This window comes from Nicotiana tabacum, chromosome 23 (genome assembly GCF_000715075.1).
Source record: "Nicotiana tabacum cultivar K326 chromosome 23, ASM71507v2, whole genome shotgun sequence".
Taxonomy (NCBI): Eukaryota; Viridiplantae; Streptophyta; class Magnoliopsida; order Solanales; family Solanaceae; genus Nicotiana; species Nicotiana tabacum.
In genome coordinates this window covers 102,274,896-102,295,634 of record NC_134102.1, presented here as the reverse complement: position 1 = coordinate 102,295,634, position 20,739 = coordinate 102,274,896, and the positions used below count along the sequence as shown (strand labels likewise).

The following is a 20,739-nucleotide window of genomic DNA, read 5'->3' as shown; positions in this document are numbered from 1 at the left end:
GATATTTCGGCTCCCCGTTCGTCCTCTCTAACCGTTTTCCCTTTAACCTCGATTCTTTGTTCTGCTTGAGATAGATTCTTCCTATGTTTGGCCATGCCCAATTCTTGACGTGTCATTCGTCCCCCCGGACTCTGACTTGTGGGCGCCCTCGACTTTACCCAAGCCAGCGTCGAACCACGTTATCTCTTCTCTTCATCAGGAAATCGACTTTAACCCCAATTTTACCCGTACACAACCTTTAACCTCTAGCATTGCTTCCTGTAATTTTTCTTCGACATATTAGAAAAACTGAGGAACTTTTATGCATGTTTGTATGGTTTTACCACTTTCCAGCACAATATTGCACATAAGATACAAAATAGGAAATACTTTTTTTTAACAAGAAAAATAGGCATACTTCTAAAGAAGATGATAAAAGTTATTTTAATCACCAAAATATAAAAAACACCTGCATTATTGTACCCTCAACTTCCTTTAGATATACAGGGGTGAACCCAGTAATTTTTTATTTTTTTTTGCCTAAGGGCTAATATATAAATAAAATCCCAAAAATGGGTCCAATGCTTACAAGATGTCCAAACCAAAATAGAAGTTGCATGAAGCTACTAGCTATTAAAAAAGATAGAAAAGCTAAAATCTAATGAACTAACTATTACAACATGATAAGTTAAATGCTTCCTTCTCCTATTAGTGTATGTGAATCCAATTGTCATTGGCAAATACCAAGCAGCACCTATCAAGCTCTCACAGGCGCCAGGGTATATTGTCCATAGGCTAAAATGAATTCCAAACATCTCCACCGCAGAGTTGAAGTCTGCATCGTCCTCCAAGTGTCACTACTATATGATCTCCATATGTAGTGGATTAATTTTGTTCAAGTATTAATCATGTGCTCACTCATCAAGATTAATGTGTAGAAGAGGAGGCTGGCTTTAGGCAGGCTTTGCAAGGCAAAAGCCAGGCTTGAGCTGGCTTTAGGCAGGCTTTACAAGGCAAAGGCCAGGCATGCGCTGGCTTTAGGCAGGCTTTGCAAGGCAAAAGCCAGGCATGAGCTGGCTTTAGGCAGGCTTTGCAGGCCAAAGGCCAGGCGTGAGCTGGCTTTAGGCAGGCTTTACAAGGCAAAAGCCAGGCATGAACTGGCTTTAGCCAGGCTTTACAAGGCAAAAGCCAGGCATGAACTGGCTTTAGCCAGGCTTTACAAGGCAAAAGCCAGGCATGAACTGGCTTTAGCCAGGCTTTACAAGGCAAAAGCCAGGCATGATCTGGCTTTAAGAAGACTTTGTAAGGCAAAGGCCAGCCTGTGCCTTTTGTGATCTTGTGAGCTCAGATCCTTCCCTACTAGAACCTTTAATGTAGACATCATTCAAAACATTGCTAAACCATCCTCATATTGAGCTTGAAAGCATGCTAATACCACTGAGAAATGATTCAACAATCTCCAAAAATACCATATGATGGGTTCAGCATCTTCCTTAGCATTTGGACGTATCAGTTTGTTCAGAGTCCAATCTTGTGAAGCCATCAGTCTGGGGTTCTTCTCTTTGCTATCCTAATCCTAAGGTTAGGTGATTGAGATTTGTCTAGATTGATCAACCTCCTCCCTGCACTAGGCAGTTCAGAGAATGAATGAAACTCAGATGTACCTGCAAAAGAGAACACAATGTTAGCTATAAAATCCGCCACTGAGTTGCCTTCTCTGAACACATGTTGAAAGATCACATTGAAGTTGTCCTTCATCTCTATAATTTTCTTCACATCCTGTGCAATTACCCAAGGAGGATCCCATTCCCCTTTTATCGCCTTCTTCATCACCAATGAATCAGTCTCCAGTATGAGAGGGTGAAAATCATGCTCCACGCAATATTCCAACCCTTGAAGAATAGCCTTAGCTTCAGCCACCATATTAGTTGTAACTCCCAGGTCTACTGCCCTGGCATACACCACATCACCTTCATCATCCCTCACATAAAAGCCTAGGGAGCTAGGTCCAGGATTGCCCTTTAAAGCTCCATCAGTATTACATTTGTACCAACCATGACAAGGAAGCTGCCATATTACTCTTGTAGTGATCAATATAGGTTTATATCCTTCAAAGTATTGAATCATGTCTGGCCATAACAATGGAATATTAGGGATCCAAGCATACCTCACCCTTCCCAGTTGATGCAATGTCCTATTTATCTCATGAATCACCCTATTTGTGGACATTGAACCACCATGTTTACCTGCATTTCTTCTCTTCCACAGCTCCCAAGTGATGATAGCTGGTACTGCTTGAAATAGTGGCTTTAATTTCGGACAACACTGAGCATACCACCAATGCCTTATAATCTGCTTCAATTGAATCAATTGCACAGAAATTCCAGCAGCCCCCATGAACAAGTTCCATACCTTAGAGGCAGTAGGACTTGTGACAAATATATGCTCAATGGATTCCTCTTGAGGCTGCTGACAACACCAACACCTAGACATCACCATTTGCCCTTGCCTCCTCCACATGTCATCGATGGCTATTTTCTGCCTCCACAATCTCCACAAGAAGAAGGATATCTTGAATGGCAAACCTTTAATCCACATTAACTTGAATTCCTGATTAGGATCCGCCCTATGCCTTAATATTTGCCAAGCACTGCTAACACTGAACTTGCCTGAAGGAGTTGGCATCCAGTATGGCTTATCCCAATATCCCTCACTGCCTTCATAGTGCACATTTAGCCTTATATGTTCTGCAATTTACTCATTGAAAGTTTGATCTAGCAGCTGATCATCCCATGTTTCCCCTTGCCGCAGTTCTTCCACCTCCTGAAGACCTTCATTGATTGGAAAGTCTTCAGGCAATACATGATAAAGTGCACCCAATCCAGTCCAATTTTCATGCCAAATATTAGTTGTTCCACTCTTCAATTCCCATACGATCTCATGTTCTACTTCTTCCCTAGCATTCAGCATTTGTCTCCAAACATGAGACCTTCCCCTAAAATGCACCACAGTTGGTGGCTCCTTCTTGCAATACTTATTCCACATAAAATTAGACCACAAAGATTTTGTGGTCCTAAACCTCCACCATAGTTTAGCAAACAGTGCCCTTGAGACATCATTTAAGGACCTAAAACCTATCCCCCCCTTCCTATTTAGGAAGGCAAAGATTTTTCCATGAAGCTCAGTGCCTGCTTCTCCCTTCTTCCTTTGTGCTCCAAAAGAACCTAGCAAAAGTCTTATGTAGATGCCCCAGGATGCTGTTTGGTGGATCAAGGACTGATAACATATGAACTGGAATACTTTGCAACACACTAGAGATGAGTGTTGCCTTTCCTCCAAATGACAGCAGTTTTCCTTTCCATGAATGCAATTTAGCCTTCACCTTCTTGATAAGCTCCTCATAATAGTCCTTCCTCCTTCTAGTGTAAAAAATAGGACACCCTAGATATGTGAAGGGGATTTACCTCTTGCAAATCCTGTAATAGCTCCAACTGCCTGAAACAATCCATTAGCAACCTTTGAATACATGTAGTATGAACTCTTATCTTTGTTGATCATCTGACCTGATATCTTCTCATAGTTCCCCAACACTGCCATAATCTTGCTCAAAGAGGGAGGATAAGCAGATGCAAAGATTATCGTATCATCAGCATACGCCAAGTGGTTTAAAGAATCAGACCACTTAGGCATTCCAAATCCCACAAATGACTTGTCTTCTAAAAGCTTATTCAAAGACCTGGAAAGTACCTCAGCTGACAGAATGAACAATGCTGGAGATAGGGGATCGCCTTGTTTCACACCCCTTGTCGACTTAAAGAACCCTGAGGACTGCCCATTCACCAATACTGAATACCAGTTATTTGACATCAAGTTCCACACCATGTTGATGAAGTGTTCAGAAAATCCCATCTTCCTTAGCACATACAATAAGTACTTCCATGAGACCCTATCATAGGCCTTAGCCATATCAAGCTTGATCACCACATTAGCTGGCTTTCCCCTTAACCTTATGTCAGTGACAATTTCTTGAGTCAATAAGATGTTCTCAAATATACTCCTACCCTTTACAAATCCGGATTGATTAGGAGCTATTAGAGATGGCAAAAAAATCTCCAATCTGTCATGTAACACCCTAGACAAAACCTTGTTAATGAAGTTGCTCAAACTAATAGGTCTTAAGTCAGAGAAGGTCTCGACTCTAGGTTTCTTGGGCAGCAACACTAGATTGGTGTGAGTGATGGATTTAGGCAATGCAGCTCCTCCATAGAAGTGTAGCACCATGTTGTGTATATCAGCACCAATAAGATCCCAGCATGTTTGATAAAACAAGCCAGTGAATCCATCAGGGCCACTAGCACTCTCCCCACTAAGCTCAAAAACTGCTGACCTTACTTCTTCAATTGTTGGCAATCTGCTAAGTTCCAAATTATGATCCATAGTGACCATTGAAGGTACATTATTGAGCAAGGGAAATTTAGAAGCATCACCTTCATTTGTGAACTGTTTTTGATAGAAGTCCACTGTAGCTGTAGCCAATTGCTCCTGGTCTTCAATCCATACCCCACTGCTACTTTTGATCCTCTTCAGTTGCAATTTCTTTCTTTTGCCATTGACATGGTTGTGAAAGAAACTTGTATTCCTATCTCCTTCAGCAAACTAATTCATCCCTGCTTTTTGCTTCCAATACTGCTCCTCAATATTCAAGTATTTCTTCAATTCAGATTGAGCCTTTTGAAGCACAATCCTATTCTCAGTTGTAGGCTCTTCTTCAAACAACATCTCCTTCAACCTAACAATGTCCTCCAAAATAGCCAATTGCTTGAAGATATCACCAAATGTTTCCCTATTCCATTTTGAGAGTGCTGCCTTCACCCTCTTGATATTCTACTTGAATATCAAAAACTGATCCCCTATGAAATCAGCTTCCCAATTCTGCCTCACCACATCCATAAATGTAGCATGCTTTGTCCAAAAGTTCAAGAATCTGAAAGGCTTGACAAACTTGGTTGTTTGCACCCCACATGTCATTAGCAATGGTGCATGATCTGATCCAGTTCTGATTAGATGCTCAAGTTCAATAGTTGGCAACACGTTCTGAAATGGCAAATTCACAAAAATCCTATCCAATCTCTTGAATATACACTCGGCATTGGATCTCCCATTCCACCATGTGAATGGACTTCCTTTGTAGCCTTGCTCAAACAAACCACAAGAGTTTACACAAAAAGCAAAATCCTCATATTCAGGAGGGTGTACTGGAAGTCCCCCTATTTTCTCATCTTCATGCAATAACACATTGAAATCCCCTCCTACCAACCATGGTAATTCCATATCACTTGCTAAATAATACAAGTGATCCCACAAATCCAACCTCTCCATTGCTGAACATTTTGCATAAACAAATGTCATCATCATGTGCTGCCCCAGGTCATGGTGAAACACTCTCACAGTCACCTGTTGCTCAGTATCCTCCACTAATTCCCATTCCACCACTGCATCGAAGAACAACCATATTTGCCCATTAATATTTGTATAAGCAGTCTCCATATTCAACCTCCTTTTATATCTCTCAATGAGTCCCTTCTTTTGAAAAGGCTCCATCAATGCAACTACACAAAAATTATGCTCCCTATTCATATTGATCACCCTAGGAAAGGCCTGTTGTGTATTCACAGACCTTATGTTCCATATTAATGTTTTGACCATCATCTAGATAGAGAAGCTGCCCTCTTGGGCATTATTCTTGAAAGTTGTGGTGGATCTTTACTCTGATTCTTCTTAGTTTTTTTTACCTCCTTTAGCACTAGTTGTGGGTGATAAATCCCCTTCCCTAGCCACTTGTTTGAAGTTTTCGGCAGTTGATTCATCATCTCCTTCATACTCCATTGGATTTTGTCTCAATAAGTCTTCATCAATTGGTGTCACATTGTGTGTAACTAAATCATGTAAATGTTGTAGAGGAGTCTTAGTTAGAACATTAAGATGTAGTTGCATGGTTTGATCAGTGCCAGATTCCATAGGCACTTCCTCTATTTTCCCGGATGCTCTTGGAACAATTGCCCGCTCATCAGCCTGTTCATACTTCTTGAATTGTAGCTCATGGACATATGCCGGAACACCATCTACATAGGCCACAATCTCTCCAGTGGCTCTAAGGTTGGCGTTTACTGTAGCTGCCTCATCAGGTGAACCTGGTTTTAGGCCTGGCGTCGCCAACCTATCGCCAGGTGAGCCTGGCTTTAGGCCTGGCGTCGCCAGGTGAGCCTGGCTTTAGGCCTGGCGTCACCAGCCTATCGCCCGGTGAGCCTGGCTTTAGGTCTGGCGTCGCCAGCCTATCGCCAGGTGAGCTTGGATTGTTGTCCTTCTTCACCTTGTCTTCTATTGTCTTTGTTTTGCCCAGCTGATCATTCTTAACCTCAACTGCATCGCTCCATAAGACCTTTGTAGAGTTTACCTCATCAAGATCCTCCATCCGCCCAGAATCTTTAAAAGTTTGAGATGGAATCGCATGACAAGATTTGTTTGTGGTCATATTGAGTTGTTTTAGCTCCTCTTTGCTAGTCCCAAACCTTCTATGAACCCAGTCAATTGTGGACTGAACCCCAGAAGGAGTAGGACCATCTTTAGAACTGAAGACTGGTTTTCCCCCCACCAAAATCAGTTGGTTGTTCTCGTTTATATCACTTTGTTCCTCCTCTAATACTGCAAATTTAATCCTTGTTTGTCTGATCTTCTTCGACCTCCATCAGTGCAAAGTTATTGTGCACCTGCTGTACACCAGCATTCACTGGCATGATTGCATTGCCAGTTTTCCCTTGTACTTGGGTTTTGTTATTTTTGATGGTTCCCCGATTATCCCGAACTTCCTTCCACTGTGCACCTACGTTCCCGACTACTTTTCCACTCGTGAGAATCATTAAAGGGGTAATGTGATTTTTGGTTTTTCCTTGTTCATCAGCAGCAGAATTCCAGTTGTTCAACTCAGCAAGATCATTCCTTTTCTTGTTGCTTCGATTCTCAATAAGCTCAGTAGTGCAAATACCAACATTCAATTTCATCATGTCCTTGTAGTTTACACTCCTTACAATTTTTTGGTAGCATGTCATACTGAATTCTCACCCATTCTGTTCGAACACCACTAGAAGCTTCATCATCAATATCCAATCGCACCTTTTTAGGTAGTTCGGCCAACAAATCAACAAGAACTTTTACTCTTGCGTAACTCGGCCTAGTTTTGTTTGTAGTTGCCGCGTCAAGACACACTGGCCTTCCCACAGCTGTAGCCAAAGAAAACAGAGTTTCCTTTACAAAAAAGGTAGGCAGCAGTCCAGAAAAAAAAATCCACGCCATCGCCATCGGAGTTTCTTTACCCGCCTTAAATTTTGCATCATAGATAAGAGTACGCAATTGGTATTCGTACCCATCTTTAGCTTTGATGTAGTACGTACTCTTCGATGTGAAATCGAGAAAATCTTGCCATAGAGTTAATCTAATTAACACATGACGATCTCTAAGGAATCCGATATTAGACTCACCTTTGATACCACATTGAGTTGGAATTATTCGGCGAAGCTCGTGAATCTCCGGAGAACCATATGAAAGCTTGCCAACGACAGCATATTGGAGGCCTCCAATCACGTTCATTCTATCTACTTCTGCCTCTGTGAATTTAACCACTGGTTGGCCATTCAAATACACTGCTCGTCGCAGTGGAATGGGTTGAATTGAAGCTGCAGCAGTAGCCATCGCTGGAGGATTTAAAGAATTTGGTTTCAAAATCTTCAAGTAATCTAGAGGAGCTGGGTTGGAGTTAGTTGTTGTATGTTGTTGTGCAATGCTGGGGGAGGGCGGACCAGCCGGAAAAGCTGGTTGGTCGCCGGCCATTGTGGCCATTGAAGCCTAAAGCTCCAGCTTTGTCCGCGATGAACAGTGACGAAGTCACTGTTCACGGTACTGTTTGGCACTTTTCACTGCTACAGTGACGGCGGACACTTTTTAGGTTTTCTGCCCCCGAGAGATATCGGGATTTGCTTAGAAGAAAGAAAGATTTTTTTTCCAGTAATTGTTTTTAGATCTTGTAATTGTGCTGAAAAATTTATTAAATATATATAAAAATTTAATTATATGTACAGTAACTAAAACAAGTTATGAGCCAGTAACAATTCAAAATCTTTAAATTTCAAATTCTAACTCCATTCATTAAATAATCTTAAAAAATATAGCTTTTGTACACTGAAACAGCCAAAACAGAACGGTACCCAGTCTCCCCTACACGTGGCTGGCATCATTACTCAAATCTGAACATAGATATCGTTACACCATAAAGTTGCTCAAGAAGTACCACTTTACGTACATATATTACCAAGGACGTACTGAACCATTTTGGAACTTGCAATTATGGTAAAAGGAAAACCAAAAGAAACTTAAGGGAATATTAGTAGCATCTTTCCCTCTTTGGTATGTACTATGTAAAATGTAGGTGCGCTCCTTCAACAGGCAAGGAGACAAAAAAGAAAAAAGAAAAAGAGAACTATCTCAAACTGTGGACTGCACGCCACATCATCCTACCCAAAGGAGAGGAGGAAAAAGGAAAAAATAAAATAGAGAAATATATGGAATTTTTAATGTATAAAAGTACTTCTACCTCCCAACCCTCAGTTCCAATTTTGCTACAGGATTCATAACTACTACTCACTGCAAAACAAGGTTACATCTGGCTTTACTCAAACTTTTTAGCTCACTCAAACACTTCCCTTAGATCTGGCTCTATTCAAACTTTTTTCACCCAAACATGCCGCATTTGTTCGACTGTGTCAATAAGCAGTTTGAATCTTTGATTGGATTGCAGTTCTTCCATTTTCCACTTCGTACCGCCAATGGACCAGCGGCGATTGAACTCGAAATGAGATTTTTTGTGAAACTTGCCTTTGAGGCAAATCCTACACTTGAGAAAAATAAGTTAGAGTAAAGATAAGGGCTAGTTTAGAATTCAACTATTGAGCCACCTTCTAGGTTAAAGCTCAAGGGGACAAAATTGTGTGGCCCAAAAACCTTGAGGTAGCCTAGAAGAGTCAGACTAAAGCGAATAATACCTTGACAGTTAGGTTTAAACTGTGAAACACTTTCGTACATCAATTTTTTTATATCCTTCTTCAAATTATAAGTCACGCCACTCCTTTTTTTTTATTAATAAACCAAACCTCTACTAATTGAGCAATACTTACATTTAATTAATACCATCAGCTATTGATGGTTCTTCTAAGATATAAAAATAATCTACTTATGGGATTGTTCCTTATCGGAAGACAACAAAAAAGATCAAGTGAGGATCCAATTCTATGGGCAGTACCAAAAGACAAAAGAATCAGTGTATACCATGTACAAAAATTCCTCCTTTCTTTGTACTTGACAGGAGGCATTTGAGCTTAATTTGTCAAGAAAATAGGTTCCAATTGCATATTTGGGCAGATTTGCAGATGAATAAATGATAGCTTCCCCCTCTTCTACTCCCCATTTAGCAAGAACATTGGTGACTCTTCAAAATAGAACAAAGAACTCGTCGCTGTTTTGATAGTACAACTCATCGCTGTTTCAGCTGCACTATCGGAGGCTCTAAGCAAGTCAAAATAACCACTAAGATGCTTTCTATGCAAAAGATAAACCTTGAAAGAGTGGGTTAATGGCATATGTAGAAAGGAGTAAACTGCTTCAGGCTATGGACACACATGTTTCCAAGATTAACCTGAGAATTAAACACCATTAACCTTAAAATCAACCGGCCCGCCACCACCACAATGTAACATGGGAATAGTTACCATCAACTAGTATTGCTAGAACTTGGAAGTAACAACAAAAACATTTGCAAACTTTTTGATAATTTGTGAAACCTTGGCTTTCGAGTCTAACTCAACCCCAACACCCAACAGTTAGCTTATGAGTTGCGAATTATTTTTAAGAATAATAAGGATACAATTGCTCAAACATTCTCAACCAATATGGGAATCTAATATAACATAAAAGCACATATAGGATAACCAAGAAATAAAGAAATTGGTCTGGCTGTGATACCATATAAATAAAAACAGATACTTGATTCAACTCAATCGCGAAAACTAATTGATGAAGTGAGGATGAATCAAGAAAATGTAAGGATACCACAACAAGTACACTCAACAGGTAAGGAAATCTAAAATAATCCAAAAGAAATATTGTTGCCCAAATTCTTGAAATAAGTAAACAGGCTTCTGGTCTAGAATTACAAAATAGGGAAACTACTTAGCACTTCACGAGTGTTGGAATTTCAATATGAAAGAGTCATACACACAACAGTTCAGGCTAACGGTCAGTCACTTCGTAAAACAGGCACAAAAACTAGTAAATAAACTTTCATAAAAATGGCTTCACAAATACAACAAGCCAATAGCTTGATGACAGAACAGAAAAAAGAGATAAGAGAGGAACAAAGAACCCAGATTGACTTGTATATTAAAACTTGTATCAACCAAAAACGGAAGCTAAGCTTGAAAATGATGGATTAAACTAAACTAGAAATTAATCCATGGTTCCCCTTCCTATTGTACTTGTTTAAATCAAAAATAGTAATTAGTTTCCATGTTCATAAACTAACCTTGAATACTATTGGACACTGATCAAGATATCTAGAAAACGTTAATAGAGTACTAAATGGTTCCTTTTTACATTTGCGTGCGAATATTTTGTAAATAACATATTAGAAATTTATCTAAAGAACTGCGTAGTACTGTAGAAAGGATAATATAAAATCTTGCAGAAAATCCTAAAACTAACTAGGTAATGGATCTTCTTGAAACGCGAATACAAGAGTCAGATTGGGATAAATCCATTTAAACTAGAAAGGCAAAAACTATATATATCTTGATTTTTTCCTGATGAAAGTGCAAGAAATTATCAAAAGACCGTATAAACAATAGTAATAGAGAAAATGGTGAGTGATTAAGGAAACCACTAAAACATGAGGTGAATCATTTCTGCAGAAAAATATGCACACTAGTAAGATCTGGGGAGGGTACTGTTTAAGCAAACCTTACACTTACCCGAAGAGTAAAGATACTGTTTCCGAAAGGCCATCGGTCGAGAAGACGAAAAGTATTATAGTACACAAATATACAAATAAATGAAGAAAAAGTTTATTAATTACCAGATCCACCATCAGTAAAACCCAATCAGCATGAATGAATGATCCTGAACAAGCAATTAACTCAAACTCATCCGATATATATATGATGAGTATTATTAGACAAATGCATGAAGCGAATGAGTATTATTAGACAAATGCATGAAGCGAATGGGATTCAACAACTACTATATACATAATAAGTAATTATGGACTTGTAATATACAGTCTAATTTTTTCGATGAAAGGTTACCCCTTCCGTCTCCTAGATCCGTCCCTGAGTACCATTCCAACAATATTAGACGCTGAAAAAACACAGAAACGCACAACATAAAACAGAATGAAATCTAGAGAGAGAAAAGAAGAAGAGAGAGAGAGATTGGTGGGGGTGACAGATAGAGAGTGAGCACGCATAGCTTCAAGCATATAAATATATATCAATGCAAGAAAAGACCATGTGTGCTCACTCTCTTCTGTCACCTCCCTGTTATTACCCCAGCCATAGTTAACCTGAATGTTGGCTTCAATTCTCTCCGGCCGACAGAAGACATGAGAAAGAACCCTAGATTTTAAAGAATAGCAGCAGATACTGTTTCATTAGAATGGAAGAAAAGTAATTTTGTGATTTTGATGTGTGAGGAGTGATGGAGAGTCTCTTGGCCTTTATATAGCAAGACCCCCACTCACGTAAGGAATAAATGTGTGTTTATCTCTTTCTTTAAAGACCCTATCCCCAAATAGTATAATATACTCCTTCCGTTTCCCTTCGTAATCTTATTCGTTTTTAGCTCATTTCAAAAAGTATGACTCCTTTTATAATTTCAAAATATTTTAACTTAGAAAGTTCTTATTTTGTCTTTAGTAAAAAAAATTATAGTAGCAAAAATATTATGATATACTTCCTCTTTTCAAATTTACTTATTCACGTATTAAAAATATTTAAAAAATTATTTATCTATTTTAACAAATTAAGAGAAAGACAAAATTTTTTTCTTGTTTATCCTTATCATTAATTACTCATTTTCAAAATTATTTTTCAAGACTCTTTGAAATGTTATCATTATGAGGGGGTTATAAGGTAAAATGCATATTATATTTATTATTTTTTAATGGCGTAAAAAGTTCAAAGTGGACAATTAAAAGTAAATAGGGGAGTATTTTATAACACAACAATAATAACATACTCAATAAAGTTTCACAAGTAATTGCTGGGAAAGGCAGTGTGTACACAGACCTTATCCCTACCTTTAGCAAATACCCACCCATGGAAAATAATTACTCGCCCCTACCCATCTCTTTTTTCCCCTACCCATTTTTTTCTTAACCCAGCCAAATGACTAAGTTACTAAATTGCCCATTCAAGCCAAGCTAAGTTAAGTCAAGTGGGTTAAAAAAATTGGAATGGGTGGGTAGTAAGTTAGGTAATTAGTTTTAATTGGGTAGATAAATATTGTAAATAGTTTTCAAATGGATAGAGAAGAGTAACTATTTTAAGCTCAATGAATATTTTGCATACATTGCTCATGATCTATTGCCACGTAAATTTATGTCTTATTTTAAGATCATAAGTTAAAAAGTTTTATTTTTCTTAAAATAGTGCTCAATCAAAATATATCACATAAAATAAATATAAAATAATATGTTTACAACAAAATTAAAACAAATTCTAAACTTGGTGCCAACACAAATAAATTCATAGACATTGATGAAACGGATGGACTACTTTGGAACTTCCCACAGCAGGTCTAAACATAACAGACAGGATATATGAGAGAGAAAAGATAAAAACCATTGAATTTGTTGATATCTTATTTTCCCAATAACTCAACTAACTAACTTGCCAGAGACCATAAATTCAAATTACTACTGTTGTCGATGCTTCTTGTAATTTTAAATATCTTTTGCCTTTTACGAGCAGCTTTATCATTGATCTTCTCTTTTTCTCTTTCCTCTTTTGTTCGTTTTCCATGTATCTTTATTTGCCTAATATGGCCAGAAGAGGTTTCTCAGTTCATGACAGAAGGATTATAATTTCCATATATATATTTGTGATGAAGACAATATTTGTGAAAGCTGATGTTTTATGTCTTCTTTTAAACTGGACAAGTTGAATTGTAGCACGTATGTAATACTGTAGTTTTATACCGTAGCTGACCTATCCACAATAAGTGACTTTTTGACATTTTTATTTTGGTCCAAAATAAATATCTTTTTATATAATTAATAAAAAATTAATTTTATTTTTTCAAAATTTATCCTTATTTACATATCCTGATGTGCCCTTATTTGGCCTTTATTTCTCTAGAAGTTCGTATTTTTTTAAGAGGTGTGTCAAATACTAAAAAGTACTCCCTCTGTCTCATATTATGTGTCGTGTTTTTCTTTTACACGTCTCTTAAGAAATATTAATTAGGAAAGGGACTGGACTATTCTGTCCTTATTTATGTCATATGATATAATCTTTGTTCGTTGAATATTATTCTATTTATGTGTTATCTCCATCTTCAAGAACAATTATTACTAAGGGTAAAAAGGAAAAAATAATCAGTTTTGTCTTGAACTTCTAAAATGACAGATAATTTGAGACAACTATTTTTAGTAACCACGACGGTTAATATGAGGCGGAGGGAGTAACTTATTATAGATCGGAGTGAGTACTTTCTTATTAGTTTGTTTTAAAAAGAACTCAACTTAAAAGTTTCTAGTTTATCAATAATGATGTGCTTTTATAACCACGAAAATTTCATGACATATCTAAAATCATAAGTTTCAAATGTAATTCTTTTGTTTTTTAAGTTCCATGTCAATTAAATTATGCTTACATAAATTAAAACGAATAAAGTGTAAGAAATACACTTTCTATCTTTAATCAACCTATTTTTTACTTAAAACTAGAAGAGCCCAAAATATTTGTTTAACAATAACAACAACAAATGTAGTGCAATTTCACAAAGTAAAGTCTGTTACGCAGATCTTATCCTTACCTTGTGAAGATAAAAACATTAAGTTTTATAGACGCTCGGCTTAGAATATTGTTCATGATGGATGAAATGATCCCTCTTGTATTTAGTATATGAAAGAATCAAAGCACCTATTTATTGGTAGTTATCTTTAGAATTTATGCATGGAATTTGACTTATTTCATTCCTTTTTTTTTTTTGGTGTAAAATAATTATGATATTTATATGGATATAACATTTTTAAAATTTATGAACCTACACATAACATATCATATTATTTGTGTGGTTAAAAAAGTTTATTATTAAGGATAAAATAGAAAATATAAATTAAACGTTTCCAAAATTTTGAATTCTTTTTAAAATTAAACAAATTAAAAAGAAAGTGGGGATCACATAAATTGGAAAGTAGGGTGTAATCTTCTTAACAGTTCTTCAGGTTACTAAAGTAACTAGGGAGAGGGGTTTTGGTTTTCTGCCCTCATCCACTGTATTATTTATTATGATATTTATATACAGCATATGCCTAATGCCAAACCCCATACAATTACAAGAGATGAAAGCCTGGGTGAATGGATTTAATAAAATAAAATAAAAAGGTAATTAGGAGAGTACTATTACCCCTTTCCGAATCAAAGAAGATAAAAGCTATTCATATATACATCTAAGGCAAAAAAAGAACATACTGAAGAAAAGAAGAAGGAAGAAGGAGAAAATATTCGGTTAGTTGCACTTGCCACGACACATGATATATTCCGGTGAAAGCAGCTCGACTTCTACAAAATAACTTCTCCTTTTCTTTTATAATTTATAAAGATAAAGTTAAGTAGAAATAATTTATGAATATCTTAACCAATGGGAGATCGAAACATAGAGGTGCGCTAACGTGAAGCCACCAGAGGATCTTCTACTGTGCAAAAGGCAGCTTAAAGTATATATATGCTTTTTATACTAATTAAACAGTAACAACGGGAAAGAAAAGATAAAAAGGATCTTTGACAATTCTTTAGAAAAGATTTGTCCACTATGCATTCTATATGTCACGCACTCCTCTATTCCTTTCTAAAGTGTTCAATTCCACTTTGTGGGGGCTTAGATTTGATTACCTTATAAAAGACTTAAAATATTTTAAAATCTTGATTTGGTTGGTTTAATGAAGTAGTATTTGTTTCATCAGCACGCGTACCATCTAACGTAATCATATTATGCCCTATCTTGTTAAGTAACCCAATCATTAATCGATCTCTTAACCTCTTAATCAGTAATACTTCATCCATCCACTAACCCCCCCCCCCCCACATTTTCCCTTGGATTTTCTTGTCGAGTGGTGTATTAGATTAGTGAGTTTTGTAGTGGCATTTTTTCTGTACTTTGATGTTAGACACTCCTCTAACAAAGAAAAGCAGTCTGGTGCACTAGGCCCCCGCTATGCGCAGGATAGGACCGGACCACATGGGTTTATTGTACGCAACATTACTCTGCATTTCTGCAAGACACTGTTTCCGCGGCTCACTTCATCGCAAAATAGTTTCAGCATTAATATTTAATAGTAATTAGATGTTTGTCATTTTTAAATTTTTGGCATAATATATCAAAAGCCAGTGAAAAAGTTATAAATTTTTCTAAGAGTGTTCAAACTTAATGAAATGAAAAAAAATTACCCAACAAAATTTTTTCAATATATTTTATATATATTTGATTCATCGACTTATAACCTATATATATATATATATATATATATATATATATATATATGGTGTAATGTTTTAGCGAAGTTGACCACCCTTAGAATGGTGTAGCTTTGCCCCTATCGATAACCCCTTTAACTTAATAGTATATTTTATTTAGACAATCGAACCATTGAGCTTTTTTCTCTTTACATAACAATATGGGCCTTAATTACCTCATCTAGTTAAACCAGAAAAGGAATAAAAAACAGATAGTTCAGTTTTAGAATAGTCCAAATGAGGAAAAGTTAGCCAGTGCTAAAGGCCAAGGGATCGAGTCAAAATTAGTAAGAATGTGATCACTGATAAGAAAGTTGTGGTTGGGATTCAGCCACTAAAAGAAAGTTCATTCCCTCTTCGACACTTATGCAGGAAACAACCAACACATTTCATCTTCATTTGGTAACGAAAGAAAATCTCCATTTGTTGCCGAAAGTGAAAGAAAGAAGATAGGATGAGAACATGCTACACCAATTAAAAAAATTCCATTATTCCATCTTTCCTTTTTCTACAACGTGCAATTTTATCATGTTCTCATCATATAGCCCATACCTCTGACATTGTCTTCTATAATATTTTTCAATGACAAATTCTTAATTGGTTTTCATTCAAGGGAATACAAAGCAATGAAAAAGACACCAAGGCATCAGAGAAGATAGGGTTTGTGGAGGACCTTGAGCAAAGGCAGGGTAGATACAAGATTTAGATTTAATCGATTCAATTTTTAGCTTTTTTAAAGTTAAATTTATTGTACCGTTAATATTATGAGTTTAAATCTAATACTTATTGAGATTTTAATAAGTTTTTACATATACAATAGTCATACTCTGTACGAAAGTCGGGGTTCAGAAAGACTATATGTTCACCTGCCTTTTATGTGGTTCAGAATTTTTTGGAACTAGGAGTATGAATTTAGAATCTGTTCGATTATGTGAGAAGAAAGAATGCGAATGCTTGAAATGGTAACAGTTGTTAAATAGACTAGACAATTCGATCCATCTTGTTGTCACAATCCAAAATCTATTATAGGTCATGATGGCGTTAGACCTCGCTGTCACGCAATCCAAAAATAATTACTTCGTGTGTACGTAGCCCCACAAATAGAATTACAAGTAGGGCACAACATCGCAAGTACAACATGATATGGGTCCTAGACTGCCAAGCATAATAGTAGCTACACACGGACTCTCGTCACCTCGTGTGTACGTAGCCCCCACAAATAGAAGCACCTAAAGATTTGATTCACCTATGGGGTTAATTCCTTCATACAAGGTTAGAAAGGAGACTTACCTCGCTCCGAAGTTCCATAGCCGGCTCCCCAAACCTTTCCAACAACTTAAACCGATGTCCAACGCCCCAAAACTAGTCAATAAATGTGCAAACCCATAAAAATAAACTCTAATACTCACAACAATTCGATTTAAACAAATTTCCAACTCCGCTCGAAAAGTTGATAAAATCACCCTCAGGCCCACGTGCCTGGATTCCGAAATTTTTTGAAGATAAACTTTACCTATAACCTCACGAACTCAAATATATAATTTATTCCCAATTCAATGCCCAAATTCGTGGTCAAAATCCAAAAATATCAAATTCTAAGTTTTCTACCAAAAATCCCACAATTTCTACTAATTTCCATGTTTAAATCCTTATACAAACCATGTATTTAACCTATAATAAGTGGGAATCACTTACCTTGTGTTGCTTGATGAAACCCTCCCTTTGAAGCTCTCCAAAATCACCCCAACCAAGTGAAAAATGGAAGAAAATGGGCCAAGTCCCGCCTTTAAAACAATCTGCCCAGCCGACCTTCCAGATCTGCGGTACACCAGCCACACCTGCGGAAAATCCATCGCAGGTGCGGTTCCCTCCAATCTAGGCGAAATCCGCTTCTGCGGTCCTCCACGCGTTTCTGCGCCTTTGCATATGCGGATGCCCTTCCGCTTCTGCGACCCAGCTGCCCCTCTCGCATTCTCGCACGTGCGACACTTTACCGTATTTGCGACCTCGCAGGTGCGGACAACCCTTCACACCTGCAATTACTGTCATGCTTCACCCAAACCGCACATGCGGCTATTTTCTCGCCTCTGCGGTCACGCATATGCGATCAAACTTGCGCAGGTACGATTACACTAGAACTAGTGCACTTCAGCCATTCCTTAAGTCCAAAACTTGCTCCGTTAAACATCCGGGACCCACCCGAGTCCCCCGGAACCTTAACCAAATATACCAACATGTCCCAAAACACATTACGAACTTAGTCGAGCCTTCAAGTCACATCAAACAACGCTAAAACCATGAATCACACTCCAATTCAAGCTTAATAAACTTTAGAACTTCAAACTTCTATATTCGATGTCAAAACCTATCAAATCACGTCCGATTGACCTCATATTTTTCACACAAGTCCCATTCGACATTACGGACCTACTCCAACTTCTGGAATCGGAGTCCGACCCCGATATCAAAAAGTCCACTTTCAGTCAAACTTCTCAAAAACCTTCAATTTCTAACTTTCGCCAAATGACCCCAAAATGACCTACGGACCTCCAAATCCACTTCCGGACGCGCTTCCAATACCAGAATCACCATACGGAACTATTCCCAGACTCAAAATCTGAAACGGACATCGATAACATTGCAATGCACTTCAACCCAAATTTATAAAATTCTTTCAAAATACCAACTTCCATAATATGCGTCGAAACGCTCCTAGGTTATCCAAAACTCGATACGGATATACGCCCAAGTCCAAAATTATCATACGAACCTGTTGGAATCTTCAAATCCCGATTCCGAGGTCATTTACTCCAAAATCATATTTTAGTAAATTTCTCTAACTTAAGGCTTCCGAAATAAGAGTTTTCTTTCCAAATCAACTCTGAACTTCTCGAAATTCAATTCCGACCACACGTACAAGTCATAATACCTGAAGTGAAGCTACTCAAGGACTCAAACCGCCGAACGACGCACTACGGCTCAAAACGACCGGTCGGGTCATTACATTCTCTCTCACTTAAACATACATTCGTCCTCGAACGTGCTAAGAACTGCTCTGGAGTTGTCTGAAATCACTATTTAACACCTTGTGCACCTACCTGTGCTACCATAACTCAGTGGAGCACATTAACTCGAGCAAATCTGAAGATCTTCCCCTTTATTTAGGCAAATAATCCTTAGAGCCAAATTCTAACATCCGAAATTCTCTACTAGGCCTGCTTCCAACATACGAACACCGTTTCAATCACTACACGATGTACCAATACATGATTGTATACTCTTACTGAATTCACACCATGCACTGCATTATTCACATGACCATAGTAACATCCTCTGACAACAATAGCCGAAATCCCACGAATCTGATGCTCACAACACACCTCATGACACATATAAGTCTTGTTCCAATTCTTGAAATGCCATGACAGAGAAGATGTGTAGAACTCATAGCCACCTGCCGAATTATAATTTATGGAGTCTCTCCTCCCGACAAGAACCATTACCTCATTCTGGACTGAATAACAATAATTACTCTTTAATATTCTTCATATAAATCTGATCGCACTGATCCCAGGTCCAATAATCTCTTCTCACCCAGTACAAGATGCTCAGGCAATAAGCCACCTCAGACACTGCCGAAAATCTCATATGATGCCACAATGTGCCCACAAGTTACAAACTCGAATATGATACATAAGGAAATGAACTCTGGAAGGATCTACTCAACCCACGTAACTAATTTAAACCACCGAAAAGATGTTATGAACCTTCCTCCGAAAATGAGAAGCAAAACACACAATAATAGATATAGGGGGAACTGTACTCATATCACACTGTTGAGGCGTGCAACCCGATCCACACATAATATCGTTGCGGCATGCAACCCAATCCAAACAACATACCCGTGGCGGCGTGCCACCTGGTCCAACCAGCATGCCCGTAGCGGCGTGCCACCCGATCCACACATGATACCCTATAAGGAGATACTTTACCCGAGCTAAAATGCTCTTAACTACGAAATACTTGAATATCGACCACAAGCACGCCAAGTGCATATTATTATCCCTGGGAAGACAGATAGCGCCATAAGCTACAAAACTCAAGCACGACAAAGGTGCAATAAATGACTTGCATCTCGAGAGCCATCCTACTCATATAACACCATAAACTATACGGGATCTCAATACGAGTGCGAATAATCAAACCGCCTTACAACCCACATGGAACAATAGAGACTACACGGAAGGGCCGATAACAGAAATAACATCCAAGGCCCGAAGAACCCTTCGAAAGCAACGCTATGCTGAAATGAACACATACGGCCTGATATAGAGCCCACATTCACATTTAGATCCATCCACGGACCTCGAGCTTATTCTGATTGTACCGCACTTGGCTGATAACCTTTCAAGGATCCACATTTCCATAACACACAAGAACAACCATCAAATCCGGAACAAACTTCCACAGTCCACAATCAAATAAACCGAGCACCCTTAAGGCATAAATTCTCAAATTAGCGATAGTACCACAATCTCCATACTTGGTTTCAATCTTCAATTAACCAAGTGACTACATGTCACACTTATATAATCTTCCCGTGGGACACGCTCCCACGACCTTCCGCACCAGATAACAAGTCTACACATCCATACCACCGGCCATACTAATGCTATAAAGCAAATTAAGAATCTACAATCAGTACGCAAAGCCTCCTACACAGGACACCGATCTCAGGTGACGCTAAAGATAATACCAGCTTACTCTAACCATCTGAATTCCTTTTCCTGTTCATCCGAGCTTGTGGCATTCTTGTCAACACCGAACTGCAACCTTGATCCTCAACTTCCAATTCTCATGCTACTCATTGTACCTAATCGTGCCAATGCGCAAGAGTACAAGAATTTCATCATAAATCCTGAAC

At 38.0% G+C, this 20,739-nt stretch overlaps 2 protein-coding genes and 1 long non-coding RNA gene across 3 annotated transcripts; all 3 read right to left on the bottom strand.

The window, feature by feature from the left end:
- Window positions 1-1,589: 1,589 nt before the first annotated feature.
- Window positions 1,590-2,376, bottom strand: LOC142177310 (uncharacterized). Its single transcript, XM_075245785.1, has 2 exons — window positions 1,771-2,376; window positions 1,590-1,643 (listed from the first exon to the last, which is right to left on the bottom strand). The coding sequence occupies exons 1-2, from the start codon at window positions 2,374-2,376 to the stop codon at window positions 1,590-1,592; spliced, it is 660 nt and encodes a 219-aa protein (XP_075101886.1).
- Window positions 2,377-2,733: 357 nt separating this feature from the next.
- LOC142177309 (uncharacterized) lies at window positions 2,734-5,580 on the bottom strand. Its single transcript, XM_075245784.1, has 4 exons — window positions 4,921-5,580; window positions 4,667-4,863; window positions 3,444-4,579; window positions 2,734-3,236 (listed from the first exon to the last, which is right to left on the bottom strand). Exons 1-4 carry the CDS (start codon window positions 5,578-5,580, stop codon window positions 2,734-2,736), a joined length of 2,496 nt encoding a protein of 831 aa, XP_075101885.1.
- A 2,817-nt stretch (window positions 5,581-8,397) lies between these two features.
- LOC107825735 (uncharacterized) lies at window positions 8,398-11,747 on the bottom strand. Its single transcript, XR_001657144.2, has 2 exons — window positions 9,355-11,747; window positions 8,398-8,918 (listed from the first exon to the last, which is right to left on the bottom strand). It is a non-coding gene; the product is annotated as an uncharacterized LOC107825735 (long non-coding RNA).
- Between the last annotated feature and the right edge of the window lie 8,992 nt (window positions 11,748-20,739).